At 37.4% G+C, this 22399-nt stretch overlaps 1 protein-coding gene across 2 annotated transcripts in view; it reads left to right on the plus strand.

Moving 5' to 3' along the window:
* NRDC (nardilysin convertase) overlaps positions 1-22399 on the plus strand; it is a 96066-nt gene that overhangs the window by 55102 nt on the left and 18565 nt on the right. For both annotated transcript variants that reach the window (XM_055585921.1, XM_055585922.1), the window contains 4 exons: positions 930-1050; positions 1132-1190; positions 1714-1768; positions 20424-20528. In XM_055585921.1, the coding sequence (XP_055441896.1) occupies positions 930-1050; positions 1132-1190; positions 1714-1768; positions 20424-20528 (340 nt within the window). The remainder of the gene's footprint in view (positions 1-929; positions 1051-1131; positions 1191-1713; positions 1769-20423; positions 20529-22399) is intronic.

Here is a 22399-nt window from a genome sequence, read left to right on the forward strand (position 1 = left end):
GCTTGACTTTTCCATACACTATTCAAGAATGGAAGGTGGATTTAAAGAAATTTAAAGACTTTAAAACATTGATGTGTACTAAATTATTTAAAGAAAGCTGAGGGGGCAGGGTTACTAGAAAAAGTGAATGAAATTAAATATATTCTTTATATAATAAATGTTATATGATTTTAGATTTATATAACCTTTTAATCTTGCTGTACTTTGTTAGAATTTCAAATTTTTCATTCTGCCTTCCTCTTTTCTTATTTTAGACTTTCAGGATTATTCTAGTTAGAAAAAATACAGTCTTACTGATTCTTTCCTGCATAACCTGTGCAGTCAGGTTAGCTGATGGTCTCAAAGAGCTTACTTAACATTCTAAATAGGGATGTATCTGAAGTGTTGTTTAAGGCTTCTTCTGGGAGATCATTCAAAATGAGATGTGAGAAATGCCTCCCAGGGGAATTCCCTGGTGGTCCAGTGGTTAGGACCCCATGCTTTAACTGCCAAGGGCCCTGATTCAGTCCCTGGTTGGGGAACCAAGATCCTGCAAGCTGAGCAGTATGGCCAAAAAAGAGAGAGAGAAAGAGAAATGCTTTCCAGAAAACATGCTTCTAATATTTTGTGCTGCTCTCTTCAACAAAAAATTACTGCAGCTTCATGAAACTGTTAATGTTTTACTATGTTGTAATATTAGGGTTTCCACTGAAGGAGTAAATATAGCTATTATTTCCTTCTGGTCATTTCTGTATGCACTACACTTCCTTGGGAAGCTTTGTACTTTGTAAAAAAATTGTACTTTTAAATTTACTGTTGGAAAGTACTTACTGCTTCAAAGTCTGGCCTTCCCAAATTTTACATAGAAAGCCTACCTATTTTGTTAATTTGAAGCATTTGTGGACTGTCAATCCCAAGATACTGATTGGAATAATTTTTTCTCACTGTAGGTGCTGGGCTCTTGCACTCTTTGGTGGAAATGGTGAGACAGGATTCGAGCAAAATTCTACTTACTCAGTGTTCAGCATTTCTATTACTTTGACTGATGAGGGTTATGAACATTTCTATGAGGTAAATAATTAAAATGGAGGGGTTTTTAAGTTATATAGATATCACTTTATGCAACAGTATAATTAGATGCTTTGTTTTTAGGTTGCTCATACTGTCTTCCAGTATTTAAAAATGCTGCAAAAGCTTGGCCCAGAGAAAAGGTAATATTTATATATATATACTTATTAGAATTAGGCCAGGGGTCAATCCCACTATGTTTTAGCCTTCAGGCTGCCAATAGACATGGATTAGGCCTACCTTGATGGTGTTCCAGGCATTTCTTGCTTAAACTCCACTTACTAGGGACTCCCCTGGTGGCTCAGATGGCAAAGAATCTGCCTGCAGTACAGGAGACCCAGGTTCCATCCCAGGTCAGGAAGATCCCCTGGAGAAGGGAATGGCAGCCCACTCCTGTATTCTTGCCTAGAGAACCCTATGGACAGAGGAGCCAGGTAGCCTACAGTCCATGGGGTCGCAAAGAGTCAGACATGACTGAGTGACTAATACTTTTCACTTTCAAATTTCTGTTATTGGTTCCATACCCTTATTATTCTACATGTGAATGTATGTTAAATATACAGGTTATGTGGGCATTCTGTTTATTTTTATACTTCTCTTTTCTTGCTGTTGATTCCAATGAGAAATTTAAATATGTCTTCTAATTATAATTTTGTTCTTTCACAGAATTTTTGAAGAGATTCAGAAAATTGAAGATAATGAATTTCATTACCAAGAACAGGTACTAGAAGTCAAATTCTTTTTAAATATTATCTGTGACCAAGTTGAAACTGGTGTGGACATTGTTCCTCTTTTTGGAAGTGTCCCTGGAGTTTTAATTCTGCCGCTCTCTGTCATGTGAGTTTCAAGATGGCCTTGAGGCTATCTGAAAATTAACTCTTGTGTTTTTGAGCATTTATATTGAGTAACAGAGAGACAGTTAGGCAGATTGACACAGGTCATTTGTTGTGTGGCAGTTGTTCACTTGTGTAGTCATTTCATCTGTGGATCTTTTTGATCCCTTTGATAAACATTCATGGAGAGCTTATATTTTGGGAATTCAAATATTGTGAATATATTTTATAGGGTAATGTGAAGTGATTACTATTTGTAGTGTTAGAAATAGTATGTTTTGTGCTTTCAGGGTAAGGAAAGCATTTGTCTTGATTGGAATAGGACAAGGAAGGCTTTATGGGTATAATAAATTTGAATTGAATTCAGTATTAAAAAATAGTTAAAGTTTAGACACATTCTAAGTATTAGGAAGCACATAAGTAAGGAACTCTGGAGTACTGTGAAAAAGGAAATGGTATTTTCATGTCTATAGCATAGGGTATATGAAAGGATGAAAGGTAATAAGTTTAAAGCAGGGTTTTTAAAAAACCCATTTTGTATCTTGGATCCCTTTGGAATCTCTTGAATCCTTTGGACCCCTCCTCAGAACAATCTCTTATCTCTTCATTTTTTTAATGAGATAATATTTAATGAAATATCACCCAAGTAGTACAATGATCACTGGTATATCCCTCATCCTAGGTTTACTGGTTCTTAATATGTTGCCATGTTTTCTTTCTCTTTTCTCTTTCATGCCTCTTATTTATGTGTGTGTGTATGTATTTTTTGGAGGTTTCATAATTACAGACATCATGATACCTCTTACCATGCATCTGCTACTTACAAACGTCTTCTTATATAACCTCACTAAAATTGTCATGCTCAGAAAATTTAACATTGAAACAATACTGTTAAATATTATACAGACCATAGAATTTAAGTATAGTTGATCTATAGTATTATATGGTAGTTTCAGATGTGCAGCAAAGTGATTCAGTGATATATGTGTATCTATATATTGTATATATCAGATTATTTTCCATTGTAGATTATAAAATATTGAATATAGTTCATTGTGCTATACAGTGAGTCCTTGCTGCTTATCTCTTTTATGTATAGTAATTTGTATCTGTATCTATACTCCTAATTTATCCCACCCCCCACCCCCGCCCATCTCTTTCGCCTTTGGTAACTATAAGTTTGTTTTCTATGTTTTCGAGTCTGTTTTTGTTTTGTATATAGATTCACTTGTGTTTAGATTGCACATATAAATGATATACAATATTTGTTCTTCTCTATCTGACTTACTTCACTTAGTATGATACCTTTAGGTCAGTCCACATCGTTGTAGATGGCAGTATTTCATTCTTTTTAATGGCTGTAATATTCCAGTATATGTGTGTGTGTATCACATCTTAAACCAGTCATCTGTTAATGGGCACTTCGGTTGTTTCTGTCTTGGCTATTATAAATGATGTTACTATGAACATTGGGGTGCATTCATCTTTTAAATTGGGGTATTCATCTTTTCCAGATAAATGGCTCAGGAGAGGGATTGCTGTATTATATGGTAGCTCAATTTTTAGGTTTTAAAGGAACCTCCATCAGTTTCTATAATGGTTGCCCCTCTTTACATTCCCAGCAGTAGGGTAGGAGGGTTCCTTTTTATAGAATACTGTTTTTAAATGCATAAGATAAAATGCAGTAGGTTGCAAAGGAATATGGAAATAAAGTACTCAAAATAGTAAGAATTAGTAATATGGGTCTCTATTGATATATTATTAAATAACAAGATCTAATGGCAGATCTAATAATTATTACAACTTTAAGTAGCAGTGAGTGTGCAATTTTGAACTGTATTGTTATTTCTATCGATTGTAGTCATAGATGCTGATAATATTACTATGATTTTTTGCCTATATACTCATAAATGAGTAAAAATGCTAAGTTATAGTTTAATGAAAATATGTAATTTCTTCCCAGTCAACTTCATGCTTCCCACCCTCCCTGATTTTGTCCACTGATATCTTGTGGAAGGTATCTGTGGACCCTTGATTAAGAGCCCTAATTTAGAACCAGTTCATAGAACATCTTGAAATCTGCCTTTTTGGATCATCATTAGAAACAATTCCCTGTGTATCTATTACAAGTCAAAAAGACTTAAGTACATGAGGACAAGGTTGTAAAAGCTATAAGCTTCCAGTTGCTGTTGATTCCTGTGCAGTCTGCTCTATATGATTGAAGTCATTTAAAATAGAAATCTTATTCTATGAAAACAGAGAGCTGTTGTGATTTATATTGGCCATTTGATGGTCCTATAGACAATCTCTGAAAAGATTGATACGCCTAGAACCCACAAGTCCTTCCATCAACCTTAGCAGTTGATGGAAAAAAACCTGATTTTTTTTGGTGTTCTTGTCAGCTGTTGTGGCAGCATGTGGGCTAGAACTGTATTAGGGAAAGAGTGGGAGTAAGAATTGTGGGCCTGCCATAAGTAATACCCTTATTTCTTTTTTAGGTATTGGATTTTTAGCATTAGTTGAGTAACATTTTCTTTCTGCTGCTGTAGTTCCTTCTTAGCAAGACATTTCAAGATACCTTTTCTGTAGCTCCCATTTTGTAGCTCATTTATTTTTACCTTTAGTGCAGTGCTACTGAATGCTTGTCTTAATTTTAAAACATGAATCCAAAAGATTTTAGATCAAAACCTAATCAGAACAAAGAACACATGGGAATGGTTCATATCTCTGAACTGCTAAATTTTAACTCAAGTAGCTCAGCTTATTTCAGCTTTTATATATTTCTGTTTTACTAACAAAGTTGACCTATCTTCTCTTTAGACATTTTTCTTGTTTTCACCAGTAAAGACAAATAGAAATGCTCTTTCAGACTGTTTAAACCAGTCTTTTATAACTGAGAAATTTAAAAATAATTTTTATTTCACATGGGAACTTGGACTCACCATATATAAATATATATAATGTGTAATACAGTTAGGAGTGTAAAATGGTGCAGTAGCTTTAGAAAACAATGACCTTAAAAAGTTTTGCATAGAGATACCTTACAAGCCAGCAGTTACTGGCTTACAGGTATATACCCAAGAGAATTGAAAATGTATGTCCACATAAATACATGTACACTTGTGTTCACAGCAGCATTATTGATTATAACCAAAATGTAGAAACCAAATGTCCTTCACTGAATGAATGGCTAAACAAAATGTAGAATTTTCATACTGTGGAATATTATTCAGCATAAAAAGGAATTAAGTACTAATTCATTCTACAACATGCATGAACTTTGAAAACATTATGCTAGGTGAAGGAAGCCAGACACCACAGGTCATGTGTTATATGATTCACTTTATATGAAAAAACCAGAAAAGGTAAATTGTAGAGCCAGAATACAGACTGATGGTTTTCAGTAGCTAGGGGTTGTGAGTAACTGGGAGCAACTGCTTAGTGGGTATGGAAGTTTCTGTTTGGACTGATGAAAATATTCTGAATCTAGAACTATCAACAGATATAAATGATGATTATACAACTTTATGAATATACCAAAACCCACTGAGTTATATACTTTATTTTTAATTGTATACCTTAAAAGTAAATTTTATGGTATGTGAATTTTATCTTAAAAAAAAAATAAAGGATAGCATTCAAGTGTTTTCTTCTAGTACTTTCTGCACCGCCTTGGCACTAAAGATCTACTTTTAACCAGGGTCCTGTTTTTGTATAGGAAATATTTGAGTCACTCAATTTAGTAACATTCTGATTGTTAACTTATAAAGTTAACTTATAAATAAGTGGCTGGTGAAAGTAACTGGTTAAAAAATTTAGAACACAATAGAGGGAATCATTTTATTTCTTTTTCTTCTCTGATTGCTATAGCTAGGACTTCCAAGACTATGTTTAATAATGGTGATGAAAGTGGATACCCTTGTCTTGTTCCTAATCTTAGGGGGAATGCTTTCAGTTTTTCACCATTGAGAATAATGTTTGCTGTATGGCTTATCACATATGGCCATTACTTTGTTGAGGTAGGTTCTTTCTATGCCCATTTTTAGAAGAGTTTTAATCATAAATGGGTGCTGAATTTTGTCAAATGCTTTTTCTGCATCTGTTGAGATTATTATATGGTTTTTATCTTTTGATTTGTTAATATGGTGTATCACATTGATTTGCATATATTGAAGAATCCTTGCATCCCTGGAATAAACCCAGCTTGATCATGCTGTATGATCTTTTTGATGTGTTGCTGAATCTTATTTGCTAAAATTTTGTTGAGAATTTTTACATCTATGTTCATCAGTGATATTGCCCTGTAGTTTTCTCTTTTTGTGTTGTCTTTGTCTGGTTTTGGTTCGGTGATGGTGGCTTCATAGAATGAGTTTGGAAGTGTTCCTTCCTCTCCAATTTTTTGAAAGAGTTTTAGAAGGATAGGTCTTAGGTCTCTCTAAATGCTTGATAGAATTCTCCTGTGAAGCCATCTGGTCCTGGGCTTTTGTTTTTTGGGAGATTTTTGATCACAGCTTCAATTTCAGTGCCTGTAATTGTGTTGTTCATAATTTCTATTTCTTCCTGTTTCAGTCTTGGAAGAAGACTGTCCATTTCTTCCAGGTTATCCATTTTCTTGCCATATAGTTGTTTATAATACTCTCTTATAATCCTTTGTATTTCTGCATTGTCTGTTTTAACCTCTTCTTTTTCATTTCTAATTTTGTTGATCTGATTCTTCTCTTTTTTTCTTGATGAGTCTTGCTAAAGGAGTGTCAATTTTGTTTATCGTCTCAAAGAACCAGCTTTTAGTTTTATTAATTTTTACTATTGTTTCTTTCATTTCTTTTTCATTTATTTCTGCTCAGATCTTTATGATTCCTTTCCTTCTACTAATTTTGGGGTTTTTTTTTTTGTTCTTTTCAAGTTGTTTTAGGTATAAAGTTAGATTGTCTACTTGATGTTTTTCTTGGTTCTTGAGGTAGGATTGTACTGCTATAAACTTCCCCCTTAGAACTGCTTTTGCTGTATCCCATAGGTTTTGAGTTGTGTTTTTATTGTCAATTGTTTCTAGAAATTTTTTGATTTCCCTTTTGATTTTTTAAATAATCTGTTGATTATTTAGTCTCTTTAGGTTACTAATCCTGTTGTTTAATCTCCATGTGTTTGTGTTTTTTTGTAAGTGATTTCTAGTCTTATAGCGTTGTGGTCGGAGATGATGCTTGATACAATTTCAGTTTTCTTAAATTTACTGAGGTTTGATTTGTGACCCAGGAGAATGTTCCATATGCACTTGAGAAGAAGGTGTATTCTTCTGCATTTGGATGGAGTGTTCTGAAGATATCAATGAGACCCATCTCATCTAATGTATCATTTAAGACTTGTGTTTCCTTATTAATTTTCTGTTTTGATGATCTGTCCATTGGTGTGAGTGGGGTGTTAAAGTCTCCTATTATTGTGTTACTGTCAATTTCTCCTTTTATGTCTGTTAGTGTTTGTCTTATGTATTGAGGTGCTTTTGTGTTGGGTACACAGATATTTACAGCTGTTATGTCTTCCTCTTGGATTGATCCCTTGATCATTATGTAGTGTCCTTCCTTATCTCTTGTAATCTTCTTTATTTTAAGGTCTATTTTGCCTGATATGAGAATTGCTACTCCAGTTTTCTTTTGCTTCCCAATTGCATGGAATACATTTTTCCATCCTCTCACTTTCAGTCTATATGCGTCTTTATGTCTGAAGTGGGTTTCTTGTAGACAGCATATATATAGGTCTTGTTTTTGTATCCTTTCAGCCAGTCTGTGTCTTTTGGTTGGAGCATTTAATCCATTTACATTTAAAGTAATTATTGATAAATGTTCCTATTGCCATTTTTTAAATTTTGGGGGTTTATTTTGTTGATCTTTTTCTTCTCTTGTATTTCTTGACTATGTAAGTCCTTTTAACATTGTTGTAAAGCTGGTTTGGTGGTACTGAATTCTCTTAACTTTTGCTTTTTTGAAAAGCTTTTTATTTCTCCATCAATTTTGAATGAGATCCTTGCTGGGTACAGTAATCTTAGTTTTAGATTTTTCCCTTTCAGTACTTTAAATATATCCTGCCATTCCCTTCTGGCCTGCTGAGTTTCTGCTGAAAGAACCGTTGTTAAACGTATGGGGTTTCCCTTGTATGTTACTTGTTGCTTTTTTCTTGCTGCTTTTAATATTCTTTCTTTGTGTTTTAGTCTTTGTTAGTTTGATTAGTATGTGTCTTGGCATGTTTCTCCTTGGGTTTAATCCCGTATGGGACTCTGCGCCTCTTGGACTTGATTGACTATTTCCTTTTCCATGTTGCAGAAATTTTCAACAATAATCTCTTCAAAAATTTTCTCATACCCTTTCTTTTTCTCTTCTTCTTCTGGGACCTCTATAATTCGAATGTTGGTGCATATGATATTGTCCCAGAGGTCTCTGGGATTGTCCTCAGTTCTTTTCATTCTTTTTACTTTATTCTGCTCTTCAGAAGTTATTTCTACCATTTTATCTTCCAGCTCACTGATTTGTTCTTCTCTTTCAGATATTTTGCTATTGATTCCTTCTAGAATATTTTTAATTTCAATAATTATGTTGTTTGTCTCTATGTTTATTCTTTAATTCTTCTGGGTCTTTGTTAATTGATTTTTACATTTTCTCCATTCTGTTTTCAAGGTTTTTGATCATCTCTACTGTCATTATTCTGAATTCTTTTTCAGGTAGTTTGCCTATTCCCTCTTGATTTATTTGGACTTCTGTGTTTCTAGTTTGTTCCTTCATTTGTGTAGTATTTCTCTGCCTTTTCATTATTATTATTATTTTTTAACTTATTGTGTTTCAGGTCTCCTTTTCCCAGGCTAAAGGGTTGAATTCTTTCTTCTTTTTGGTTTCTGCCCTCCTAAGGTTGGTCCAGGGATTTGTGTAAGCTTCATATTGGGTGAGAATTGTGCTGAGTTTCCCCCCTCCCCGTCCCACCCCGATGGGCAAGGCTGAGTGAGGTGGTAATCCTGGCTGCTGCTGATTGGGTTTGTATTTTTGTTTTGTTTGTTGTTTAGATGAGGCGTCCTGTACAGGGTGCTACTTGTGGTTGGGTGATGCTGGGTTTTGTATTTAGCTGGTTTCCTTTGTGTGAGTTCTCACTATTTGATATTCCCTAGGGTTAATTCTCTGGTAGCCTAGGGTCTTGGAGTCAGTGCTCTCACTCCAAAGGCTCAGGACTTGATCTCTTCATCTAGAACTGATGAGATGAAAACAACCTCTTTGTTTTTCAGACTCCTGTTGTAGTTATTTCCAAAATCTGATCGACTACATTTTCAGTTTCTCTGTATCCCGCATGCCTCAGGAGCCACAGTTCCTCTGTCAAGGGAGTAATTTTAAACAGTAATAGCACTTGAAGGTGTGGGAGCTAAGTGAAATAGGCAAAGGAGATGAAGACATGCAGACTTTCAGCTATGAAGTACATAAGTCATGGGGATGTAATGTACAGCATAGGGAATATAGTCAGTGACGTTATAGTAACTTTGTAGGGTGACAGATGGTAACTAGACTTACTCTGGTGATCATTTTGTAGTATATGAAAATATGGACTCGCTGTGTCAGACTCCTGAAACTAATATTATATATCAGTTATACTTCAGGGGAAAAAAAGTACCTTAACTTAAACACACACACACACACACACACACACACACACACACACACACACGTATTATTAGTACTTTAGTGACTTATCAACATATGATTCAGGAGAGGCAAAAAAGGCTAACAATACTTTTTTCCCCAAACTTTTTCCATATTCTATTTTAATGCGATAATGTAGTAGTTAGCATATACCTATGATTTCTGATTTGATACATTCATGTCTCATTTCTCCTCCGTGAATGTAGTAAGCTTTATTTCTCTTTCTGTCTTCTGTTCCATGAGAGAATAACCAGATTGTCTACAAAAGGACTGGGCAGTATAGTATTTTGGGAAAGTGTTCCCTGCTGTATTAAGAGGCCTGAGCTCTAGTGTTTATTCTGCCTGTCACTTATTGTGTGTTCTGGAGCAAGTCACCTAATTAATCTGAGTAATTTCCTCATTGTAAAATGTAGGAATAGAGCCACTTGGTATCTAAAGGACATGTCAGTTTTTAAGATTCCATGCATTTGGGTGCTCAGAAAATACTTGAATTGGTTGTTTTCCTCTGCAAAAGTATTTCCATTTCATAGGTTGTAGAACTTTTATTCATTAGTTCAGTTTTATGTATTCATTTTTTTAATTAAAAAAAATTTTTTTTAAATTCTTTTTTGTTGTTGTTGTTGTTGTTGTTCTTTTTTTAAAATTTATTTTAATTGGAGGCTAATTACTTTACAATATTGTGATGGTTTTTGCCATACATTCACGTTAGTCAGCCATGGGTGTACATGTGTTCCCCTTTCCCTCCCACCTTCCTCCCCCATCCCATCCCTCAGGGTCATCCCAGTCCACCAGCCCTGAGCACCCTGTCTCATGCATTGAACCTGGACTGGCGATCTAGTTCACATATAATAATATATATGTTTCAAGCTATTCTCTCAAATCATCCCACCCTCGCCTTCTCCCACAGAGTCCAAAAGTCTGTTCTTTACATCTGTGTCTCTTTTGCTGTCTTGCATATAGGGTCATCATTACCATCTTTCTAAATTCCGTATATATGCATTAGTATACTATACTGGTGCTTTTCTTTCTGACTTACTTCGCTCTGTATAATAGGCTCCAGTTTCATCTACCTCATTAGAACTGATTCAAATGCATTCTTTATAATAGCTGAGTAATATTCCATTGATTTAGGTCATACCTGAATGGTCTAGTGGTTTTCCTACTTTCTTCAATTTAAGTCTGAATTTGATAATAAGGAGTTCATGATCTGAGCCACAGTCAGCTCCCAGTTTTGTTTTATGTTGACTGTATAGAGCTTCTCCATCTTTGGCTGCAAAGAATATAATCAATCTGATTTCGGTGTTGACCATCTGGTGATGTCCATGTGTAGAGTCTTCTCTTGTGTTGTTGGAAGAGGGTGTTGGCTATGACCAGTGCATTTTCTTGGCAAAACTCTATTAGTCTTTGCCCTGCTTCATTCCGTATTCCAAGGCCAAATTTGCCTGTTACTCCAGATGTTTCTTAACTTCCTACTTTTGCATTCCAGTCCCCTATAATGAAAAGGACATCTTTTTTGGGTGTTAGTTCTAAAAGGTCTTGTAGGTCTTCATAGAACCGTTCAACTTCAGCTTCTTCAGCGTTACTGGTTGGGGCATAGACTTGGATTACTGTGATATTGAATGGTTTGCCTTGGAAACGAACAAAGATCATTCTGTCATTTTGCATCCAAGTACTGCATTTCAGACTCTCTTGTTGACCATGATGGCTACTCCATTTCTTCTGAGGGATTCCTGCCCGCAGTAGTAGATATAATGGTCATCTGAGTTAAATTCACCCATTCCAGTCCATTTGAGTTCGCTAATTCCTAGAATGTCAACATTCACTCGTGCCATCTCTTGTCTGACCACTTCCAATTTGCCTTGATTCATGGACCTGACATTCCAGGTTCCTATGCAATATTGCTCTTTACAGCATCAAACCTTGATTCTATCACCAGTCACATCCACAGCTTGGTATTGTTTTTGCTTTGGCTCCATCCCTTCATTCTTTCTGGAGTTATTTCTCCACTGATCTCCAGTAGCATATTGGGCACCTACTGACTGGGGAGTTCCTCTTTCAGTATCCTCTCATTTTGCCTTTTCATACTGTTCATGGGGTTCTCAAGGCAAGAATAGTGAAGTGCTTTGCCATTCCCTTCTCCAGTGGACCACATTCTGTCAGATCCCTCTACCATGACCTGCCCGTCTTGGGTTGCCCCACAGGCATGGCTTAGTTTCATTGAGTTAGACAAGGCTGTGGTCCTAGTGTGATTAGATTGACTAGTTTCCTGTGAGTATGGTTTCAGTGTGTCTGCCTTTTGATGCCCTCTTGCAACACCTACCATCTTACTTGGGTTTCTCTTAACCTTGGGCGTGGGGTATCTCTTCACGGCTGCTCCAGCAAAGTGTAGCCACTGCTCCTTACCTTCAATGAGGGGTATATCCTCACCGCCGCCGTTCCTGACCTTCAACGTGGGATAGCTTATGATTATACAGTGGAAGTGAGAAATAGATTTAAGGGCCTAGATCTGATAGATAGAGTGCATGATGAACTATGGAATGAGGTTCGTGACATTGTACAGGAGACAGGGACCAAGACAATCCCCATGGAAAAGAAATGCAAAAAAGCAAAATGGCTGTCTGGGGAGGCCTTACAAATAGCTGTGAAAAGAAGAGAAGCAAAAAGCAAAGGAGAAAATGAAAGATACAAGCATCTGAATGCAGAGTTCCAAAGAATAGCAAGAAGAGATAAGAAAGCCTTCCTCAGTGATCAATGCAAAGAAATAGAGGAAAACAACAGAATGGGAAAGACTAGAGATCTCTTGAAGAAAATCAGAGATACCAAGGGAACATTTCATGCAAAGATGGGCTCGATAAATGACAGAGATGGTATGGACCTAACAGAAGCAAAAGATATTAAGAAGAGGTGGCAAGAATACACAGAAGAACTGTACAAAAAAGATCTTCACGACCCAGATAATCACGATGATGTGATCAGTGACCTAGAGCCAGACATCCTGGAATGTGAAATCAAGTGGGCCTTAGAAAGCATCACTACGAACAAAGCTAGTGGAGGTGATGGAATTCCAGTTGAGCTATTTCAAATCCTGAAAGATGATGCTGTGAAAGTGCTGCACTCAATATGCCAGCAAATTTGGAAAACTCAGCCGTGGACACAGGACTGGAAAAGGTCAGTTTTCATTCCAATCCCAAAGAAAGGCAGTGTGCCAAAGAATGCTCAAACTGCCGCACAATTGCACTCATCTCACACGCTAGTAAAGTAATGCTCAAAATTCTCCAAGCCAGGCTTCAGCAATATGTGAACCGTGAACTTCCTGATGTTCAAGCTGGTTTTAGAAAAGGCAGAGGAACCAGAGACCAAATTGCCAACTTCCACTGGATCATGGAAAAAGCAAGAGAGTTCCAGAAAAACATCTATTTCTGCTTTATTGACTATGCCAAAGCCTTTGACTGTGTGGATCACAATAAACTGTGGAAAATTCTGAAAGAGATGGGAATACCAGACCACCTGATCTGCCCTCTTGAGAAATCTGTATGCAGGTCAGGAAGCAACAGTTAGAACTGGACATGGAACAACAGACTGGTTCCAAATAGGAAAAGGAGTATGTCAAGGCTGTATATTGTCACCCTGCTTATTTAACTTATATGCAGAGTACATCATGAGAAATGCTAGGCTAGATGAAGCACAAGCTGGAATCAAGACTGCAGGGAGAAATCTCAATAACCTCAGATATGCAGATGACACCACCCTTATGGCAGAAAGTGAAGAGGCATTAAAAAGCCTCTTGATGAAAATGAAAGAGGAGAGTGAAAAAGTTGCCTTAAAGCTGAACATTCAGAAAATGAAGATCATGGCATCCAGTCCCATCACTTCATGGGAAATAGATGGGGAAACAGTGGAAACAGTGTCAGACTTTATGTTTTTGGGCTCCAAAATCACTGCAGAAGGTGACTGCAACCATGAAATTAAAAGACGCTTACTCCTTGGAAGGAAAGTTATGACCAATCTAGATAGCATATTCAAAAGCAGAGACATTACTTTGCCAACAAAGGTCTGTTTAGTCAAGGCTATGGTTTTTCCTGTGGTCATGTATGGATGTGAGAGTTGGACTGTGAAGAAGGCTGAGCGCTGAAGAATTGATGCTTTTGAACTGTGGTGTTGGAGAAGACTCTTGAGAGTCCCTTGGACTACAAGGAGATCCAACCAGTCCATTCTGAAGGAGATCAGCCCTGGATTTCTTTGGAAGGAATGATGGTAAAGCTGAAACCCCAGTACTTTGGCCACCTCATGCGAAGAGTTGACTCATTGGAAAAGACTCTGATGTTGGGAGGGATTGGGGGCAGGAGGAGAAGGGGACGACAGAGGATGAGATGGCTGGATGGCGTCACTGTCTCGTTGGACATGAGTCTGAGTGAACTCCGGGAGTTGGTGCTGGACAGGGAGGCCTGGCGTGCTGCGATTCATGGGGTCACAAAGAGGCGGACATGACTGAGCGACTGAACTGAACTGAATATTCCATTGTGTATATGTACCACAGCTTTCTTATCCATTCGTCTGCCAATGGGCATCTAAATTGCTTCCATGTCCTGGCTGTTGTAAACAGTGCTGCGATGAACGTTGGGGTATACGTGTCTCTTTCAATTCTCGGTTCCTCCATGTGTATACCCACGAGTGGGATTGCTGGGTTGTATGGCAGTTCTGTTTCCAGTTTTTTAAGGAATCTCCACAATGTTGTCCATAGTGGCTGTACTAGTTTGTGTTCCCACCAACAGTGTAAAAGTGTTCCTTTTTCTCTGCACCGTCTCCGCATTTATTGTTTATAGACTTTTGGATAGCAGCCATTCTGACCAATGTGAGATGGTACCTCATTGTGGTTTTGATTTGTATTTCTCTGATAATGAGTGATGTTGATCATCTTTTCATGTGTGTGTTAGCCATCTGTATGTCTTCTTTGGAGAAATGTCTATTTAGTTCTTTGACCCACTTTTTGACTGGGTCACTTATTTTTCTGGAATTGAGCTGCTTGTATGTTTTTGAGATTAATTCTTTGTCAGTTGCTTCATTTGCTATTATTATTCTCCCATTCTGAAGGCTGTCTTTTCACCTTGCTTATAGTCTCCTTCGTTGTGCAAAAGCTTTTAAGTTTAATTAGGTCCCATTTGTTTATTTTTGCTTTATTTCCATTACTCTGGGAGGTGGGTCATAGAGGATCCTGCTATGATTTACATCAGAGAGTGTTTTTCCTATGTTTTCCTCTAGGAGTTTTATAGTTTCTGGTCTTACATTTAGATCTTTAATCCATTTTGAGTTTATTTTTATGTATGTTGTTAGAGTGTCCTGCTGTTGCTGCTAAGTCACTTCAGTCGTGTCCAACCCTGTGCGACCCCATAGATGGCAGCCCACCAGGCTCCCCCGTCCCTGGGATTCTCCAGGCAAGAACACTGGAGTGTGTTGCCATTTCCTTCTCCAATGCATGAAGGTGAAAAGTGAAAGTGAATTCGCTCAGTCGTGTCCGCCTCTTAGCGACTTCATGGACTGCAGCCTACCAGGCTCCTCTGTCCATGGGATTTTCCAGGCAAGAGTACTGGAGTGGGGTGCCATTGCCTTCTCTGAGAAAGTGTCCTAGTTTCATTCTTTTACAAGTGGTTGACCAGTTTTCCCAGCACCACTTGTTAAAGAGATTGTCTTTTCTCCATTGTATAGTCTTGCCTCCTTTGTCAAAGATAAGGTGTCTGTAGGCGTGTGGATTTATCTCTGGGCTTTCTATTTTGTTCCATTGATCTATGTTTCTGTCTTTGTGCCAGTACCATACTGTCTTGATGACTGTGGCTTTGTAGTATAGCCTGAAGTCAGGCAGGTTGATTCCTCCAGTTCCATTCTTTCTCAAGATTGCTTTGGCTATTTGAGGTTTTTTGTATTTCCATACAAATTGTGAAATTATTTGTTCTAGTTCTCTGAAAAATACCATTGGTAGCTGGATAGGGATTGCATTGAATGTATAGATATCTTTGGGTAGTATACTCATTTTCACTGTATTGATTCTTCTGATCCATGAACATGGTATATTTCTTCATCTATTTGTGTCATCTTATTCCTTTCACCATTGTTTTATAGTTTTCTATATATAGGTCTTTTGTTTCTTTAGGTAGATTTATTCCTAAGTATTTTATTCTTTTCTTTGCAGTGGTGAATGGAATTGTTTCCTTAATTTCTTTCTGTTTTCTTATTGTTAGTGTATAGGAATGCAAGGGATTTCTATGTATTAATTTTACATCCTGCAACTTTACTATATTCATTGATTAGCTCTGGTAATTTTCTGGTGGAGTCTTTAGAATTTTCTATGTAGAGGATCATGTCATCTGCAAACAATGAGAGTTTTACTTCTTCTTTTCCAATCTGGATTCCTTTTATTTCTTTTTCTGCTCTGATTGCTGTGGCTAAAACTTCCAAAACTATGTTGAATAATAGTGGTGAGAGTGGCACCCTTGTCTTATTCCTGTCTTCAGCAGAAATGCTTTCAGTTTTTCACCATTGAGGATAATGTTTGCTGTGGGTTAATCATATATGGCTTTTATTATGTTGAGGTATGTTCCTTCTATTCCTGCTTTCTGGAGGGTTTTTGTCATAAATGGATGTTGAATTTTGTCAAAGGCTTTCTCTACATCTATTGAGATAATCATGTGGTTTTTATCTTTAAATTTGTTGATGTGGTATATCACATTGATTGATTTGCGAATATTGGAGAATCGTTGCATCCCTGGGATAAAGCCCACTTGGTCATGATGTATGATCTTTTAAATATGTTGTTGGATTCTGTTTACTAGAATTTTGTTAAGGATTTTTGCATCTATGTTCATCAGTGATATTGGCCTATAGTTTTCTTTTTTTGTGGCACTTTGTCTGGTTTTGGTATTAGGGTGATGGTGGCCTCATAGAATGAGTTTGGCAGTTTACCTTCCTCTGCAATTTTCTGGAAGAGTTTGAGTAGGATAGGTGTTAACTCTTCTCTAAATTTTTGGTAGAATTCAGCTGTGAAGCCATGTAGTCCTGGGCTTTTGTTTGTTGGAAGATTTCTGATTACAGTTTCTATTTCTGTGCTTGTGATGGGTCTGTTAAGATTTTCTGTTTCTTCCTGATTCAGTTTTGGAAAGTTATACTTTTCTAAGAAGTTGTCTGTTTCTTCCAAGTTGTCCATTTTTTTGGCATATAGTTGCTGATAGTAGTCTCTTATGATCCTTTGTATTTCTGTGTTGTCTGTTGTGATTTCTCCATTTTCATTTCTAATTTTGTTGATTTGATTCTTCTCCCTTTTTTTCTTGATGAGTCTGGCTAATGGTTTGTCTATTTTATTTATCTTCTCAAAAAACCAGCTTTTAGCTTTGTTGATTTTGGCTATGATCTCCTTTGTTTCTTTTGTATTTATTTCTGCCCTAATTTTTATGATTTCTTTGCTTCTACTAACACTGGGATGCTTCATTTCTTCTTTTTCTAGTTGCTTTAGGTGCAGAGTTAGGTTATTTACTTGATTTCTCTCCTGTTTCTTGAGGTAGGCTTGTATTGCTATGAACCTTCCCCTTAGCACTGCTTTTACTGAATCCCATAGGTTTTGGGTTGTTGTGTTTTCATTTACATTTGTTTCTATGCATGGTTTGATTTCTTCTGTGATTTGTTGGTTATTCAGAAGTGTGTTGTTTAGCCTCCATATGTTTGTATTTTTAATAGTTTTTTCCTGTAGTTGACATCTAATATTACTGCATTGTGATCAGAAAAGATGCTTGAGATGATTTCAGTTTTTTTGAATTTACCAAGGCTAGATTTATGGCCCGGATGGTGATCTGTCCTGGAGAAGTTCTGTGTACACTTGAGAAAAAGGTGAAATTCATTGTTTTAGGGTGAGATGTCCTACAGATATCAATTAGATCTAACTGGTCCATTGTATATCTACCCATAGGTGTGAGTGGGGTATTAAAGTCTCCCACTATTATTGTGTTATTGTTAATTTCCCCTTTCATACTTGTTAGCATTTGCCTTACATATTGCGGTGCTCCTTTGTTGGGTGCATATATATTTATCACTGTTGTATCTTCTTCTTGGATTGATCCTTTGATCATTATATAGTGTCCTCCTTTGTCTCTTTTCACAGCCTTTATTTCAAAGTCTATTTTATCTGATATGAGTATTTCTACTCCTGCTTTCTTTTGGTCTCCATTTGTGTGAAATATCTTTTTCCAGCCCTTCACTTTCAGTCTGTATGTGTCCCTAGGTTTGAGGTGGGTCTCTTGTAGACAGCATATATAGGGGTCTTGTTTTTGTATCCATTCAGCCAGCCTTTGTCTTTTGTTTGGGGCATTCAGCCTATTTACATTTAAGGTAATTATAAGTATGATCCCATTGCCATTTACTTTGTTGTTTTGGGTTTGAGTTTATACACCTTTTTTGTGTTTCCTGTCTAGAGAACATCCTTTAGCATTTGTTGAAGAGCTGGTTTGGTGGTGCTGAATTCTCTGAGCTTTTGCTTGTCTGTAAAGCTTTTGATTTCTCCTTCATATTTGAATGAGATCCTTGCTGGGTACAGTAATCTGGGTTGTAGGTTTTTCTCTTTCATCACTTTTAAGTATGTCCTGCCGTTCCCTTCTGGCCTGAAGAGTTTCTGTTGCAAGATCAGTTGTTATCCTTATGGGAATCCCCTTGTGAGTTATTTGTTGTTTTTCCCTTGCTACTTTTAATGTTTGTTCTTTGTGTTTGATCTTCGTTAATTTGATTAATATGTGTCTTGGGGTGTTTCACCTTGGGTTCATCCTGTTTGGGACTTTCTGGGTTTCTTGGATTTGGGTGGCTATCTCCTTCCCCATTTTAGGAAAGTTTTCAACTATTATCTCCTCAAGTATTTTCTCATGGTCTTTCTTTTTGTCTTCTTCTTCTGGGACTCCTATGATTTGAATGTTGGGGCATTTAACATTGTCCCAGAGGTTTCTGAGGTTGTCCTCATTTCTTTTAATTCTTTTTTCTTTTTTTCTCTCTGCTTCATTTATTTCCACCACTCTATCTTCCACCTCACTTATCCTATCTTCTGCCTCAGTTATTCTACTGTGGGTTCCCTCCAGAGTGCTTTTGATTTCAGTTATTGCATTATTCATTGTATATTGACTCTTTTATTTCTTCTAGGTCCTTGTTAAACTTTTCTTGCATCTTCTCAATCCTTGTCTCCAGACTGTTTATCTGTAACTCCATTTTGTTTTCAAGATTTTGGATCATTTTTACTATCATTATTCTGAATTCTTTTTCAGGTAGACTCCCTATCTCCTCCTCTTTTGTTTGGTTTGGTGGGCTTTTATCATATTCCTTTACCTGCTGAATATTTCTCTGCCTTTTCATCTTGTTTAGGTTGCTGTATTTGAGGTGGCCTTTCTGAATTCTGGTAGTTTGTGGTTCCTCTTTATTGTGGAGGTTCCTCCCTGTGGGTGGGGTTGGATGAGTGGCTTGTCAAGGTTTCCTGGTTAGGGAAGCTTGCATCAGTGTTCTGATGGGTGGAGCTGGATCTTTTCTCTCTGGAGTGCAATGAAGTATCCAGTAGTGAGTCTAGGATCCCAGGAAGACTTGGTTAGCAACTGGGAGTCTGCTTGCAGTTTGGTAGAGGATGCCATCCCTGGAGCCGAGTTTGCCCTTTGCCTTATGGCTCTGGCCATTGCATGCCTGCCTCCCTGCCTCTGGCAGGGGATGGGCCAGTGTGCTGCTGGCTATCTCTCCTTTGGTATTGGCTCAGTCCTTTGTCTGTGAGCAGCCCAGCAGTGCCTTAGGTTAGACCTTTTTGTGGGAAAGTTCTCTCTCTCTTTCCTCTTTTTTTTTTTTTCTCTCTCTCTGGCTATCCCCTGGTTTGGGTTGCTGTCTCACGTTAGCTCCCTCAGATTGCCCTTATGGCATTCAGGCCCAGTCCTTACCCTAAGCACTGCAGCCCGCACCTCCCTGTTCAGCCCCCGCTTGCTGGTGGCAGATGCAAGCATCTGGGCTACTGGGAGTTGCAGTTAGGCATGTAATCTGTGGGTTTTATTTATTTTTTCCTCCTGGTTATGTTGCCCTCTGAGATTCCAAAACTCCCCACAGACCTGCCAATGAGAGGGTTTCCTGGTGTTTGGAAACTTCTCTTTTATGACTCCCTCCTGGGATGGGTCTCCGTCCCTAACTCTTTTATCTCTCTTTTTATCTTTTATATTTTGTCTTACCTCCTTTCGAAGACAATGGGCTGCCTTTCTGGGTGCCTGGTGTCCTCTGCCAGCATTTAGAAGTTGTTTTGTGGTATTTGCTCAGTGTTCAAATGATCTTTTGATAAATTTGTAGGGGAGAAAGTGGTCTCCTTGTCCTATTCCTCTGCCATCTTAGAGACTGCCCTCATTAGTTCAGTTTTAAATTGAGATAATATACTAGTTAATTTTACCATTTATATCAAGGCTTTAATGACAAAATTTGATTTCTACCTTGATTTTGATTGATGCTTACAAATAGTTTTTAGGTTATAGTGCTGTAGTGATTAAATGATGAAGACTCTCTCTTTGGGCACTTCACAGTGCCCATTGTTAAAATTTGGGCCATTGTTAAAATTTCTCCCATGAAGATGCTGTGACATGATTAGAGCCTTGTGTGTTGTAGGGCTTAGGATGGGGGGTTGGTGGGGTGTTAGGATAAGCTACTTAAAGTAGTTCTCTGGCTAATTTATGTTAGAATTCTGAGCACCAGATCCTTAAGCTGCCATTATATTTGGTTGTATCTGTGGGAAACTTTTGGTTTCATTTTAAAAAAAGAGCTAAGTATTTATAGTTTGTGGGAAATTAAGGATAGTAATGAGGAATTTCTGGTGTGAAATAATTTTACCTCTTTACAGACAGATCCAGTTGAGTATGTGGAAAACATGTGTGAAAACATGCAGCTGTACCCACTACAGGACTTTCTCACTGGAGATCAGCTTCTTTTTGAATACAAGCCAGAAGTAAGGAGGTTTCCATCTCTAAACCTTACTTTTAGAGAAAGAGGAGGGTGAGAAAGTGTAGAAAGGTACATAAGAACATGAGAATGGAGAAAATTAGGTTATGTTTAGTCAGGTTTTTGTTTGTTTTAACTGAAGAAATGTCAGTAGTTTTGTGGATAATTTTTCATGATTCTTGTATATGACCATGCTTTAACATGACGAGAAAATCAAGTCCTCTCCTTAGGTATTGTTCTATTTTTCAAGTGTTGAAACGTCTATTAAAGTCATTTCTAAGAATTATGTGCTTTAGGTGATAAACATACTTGCTTAGCTTGCCTTTTAATTCTGTTGGAGACTCTGTACAATTTTAATAATTTTGAGAATATATACAAGAGAAATACAAGAATCCTTGATTTCAAAATACATGACTTATGTGTAAAAAATATTACACATAAATAGTTGGTCAGGGTCTTTCCTCCACTAGTCCTGGTAAATAAATCATTTCACTCCATATGGGGTAGAGGTTTTCAACCAGGGGTGATTTTGTCCCCATGGGATATTTGTCACTGCCTGGGTACAAGGAAAACCATTCAGCATCACAGTAATCCCAGTCTGTGCTCCAACCACTGATGCCAAAGAAGCTGAAGTTGACCAGTTCTGTGAAAACCTACAACACTTCTAAAATTAGCATCAAAGATGTCCTTTTCATCATACGAGATTGGAATGCAAAAGTAGGGAGTCAAGAGATACCCAGAATAACAGAAAAGTTTGTCCTTGAAGTACAAAATGAAGTAAGGCAAAGGCTAACAAAGTTTTGTCAAGAAAGCACACTGGTCATTGCAAACACCCTTTGCAACAACCCAAAGACTATTCTGCACATGGATATCACCAGATTGGTCAGTACCAAAATCATATTGATTTATGTTCTTTGCAGCTAAAGATGGAGAAGCTGTAGTTAGTAAAAACAAGACCTGGAGCTGACTGTGGCTCAAATCATGAGCTTCTTATTGCAAAATTTGGCTTTAATTGAAGAAAGTAGGGAAAACTGCCAGGCCATTCAGGTATGACCTATATCAAATCCCTTATGATTATATGGTGGAGGTAACTAATAGATTCAAGGGACTAGATCTGGTAGACAGAGTGACTGAAGGAATATGGATGGAGGTTCATAACATGGTATAGGAGGCAGTGACCAAAACCATGCCAAAGAAAAAGAAAAAAAATTCAAAAAGGTAAAGTGGTTGTCTGAAAAGGCTTTACAAAGAGGTGAGGAAAGAGAAGTGAAAGACAAGGGAAAAAGGGAAAAATGCACCCAAAATGAATGCAGAGTTCTGGAGAACAACAAGGAGAGAATAAACATTCTTAAATGAACAATGCAAAGGAATAGAAGAAAACTATAGGATGAATAAGACTAGAGATCTCTTCAAGAAAATTGGAGATACCAGTGCAACATTTCGTGTAAGGATAGGCAGGATAAAGGACAGAAATGTTAAGGACCTGAAAGAAGCAGAAGAGATTAAGAAGAGGTGGCAAGAATATACAGAAGAACTATACAAAATGTGTCTTAATGACCTGAATAACCAAGATGGTGTGGTCACTCATCTAGAGCCAGACATCCTTGGAGAGTGAAGTCAAGTGGGCCTTACGAAGCATCACTACGAACAAAGCTAGTGGAGGTGATGAAATTCCAGCTGAGCTATTTCAAATCCTAAAAGATGATGCTGTGAAAGTGCTACACACAATATACCAGCAAATTTGGAAAACTCAGCCGTGGCCACAGGACTGGAAAAGGTCAGTTTTCATTCCAGTCCCAAAGAAGGGCAGTGTCAAAGAATATTCAGACTACCGTACAGTTGCTCATTTCACATGCTAGCAAAGTAATGCTCAAAATC

This window comes from Bubalus kerabau, chromosome 6 (assembly GCF_029407905.1).
Source record: "Bubalus kerabau isolate K-KA32 ecotype Philippines breed swamp buffalo chromosome 6, PCC_UOA_SB_1v2, whole genome shotgun sequence".
NCBI classification, from domain to species: domain Eukaryota; kingdom Metazoa; phylum Chordata; class Mammalia; order Artiodactyla; family Bovidae; genus Bubalus; species Bubalus kerabau.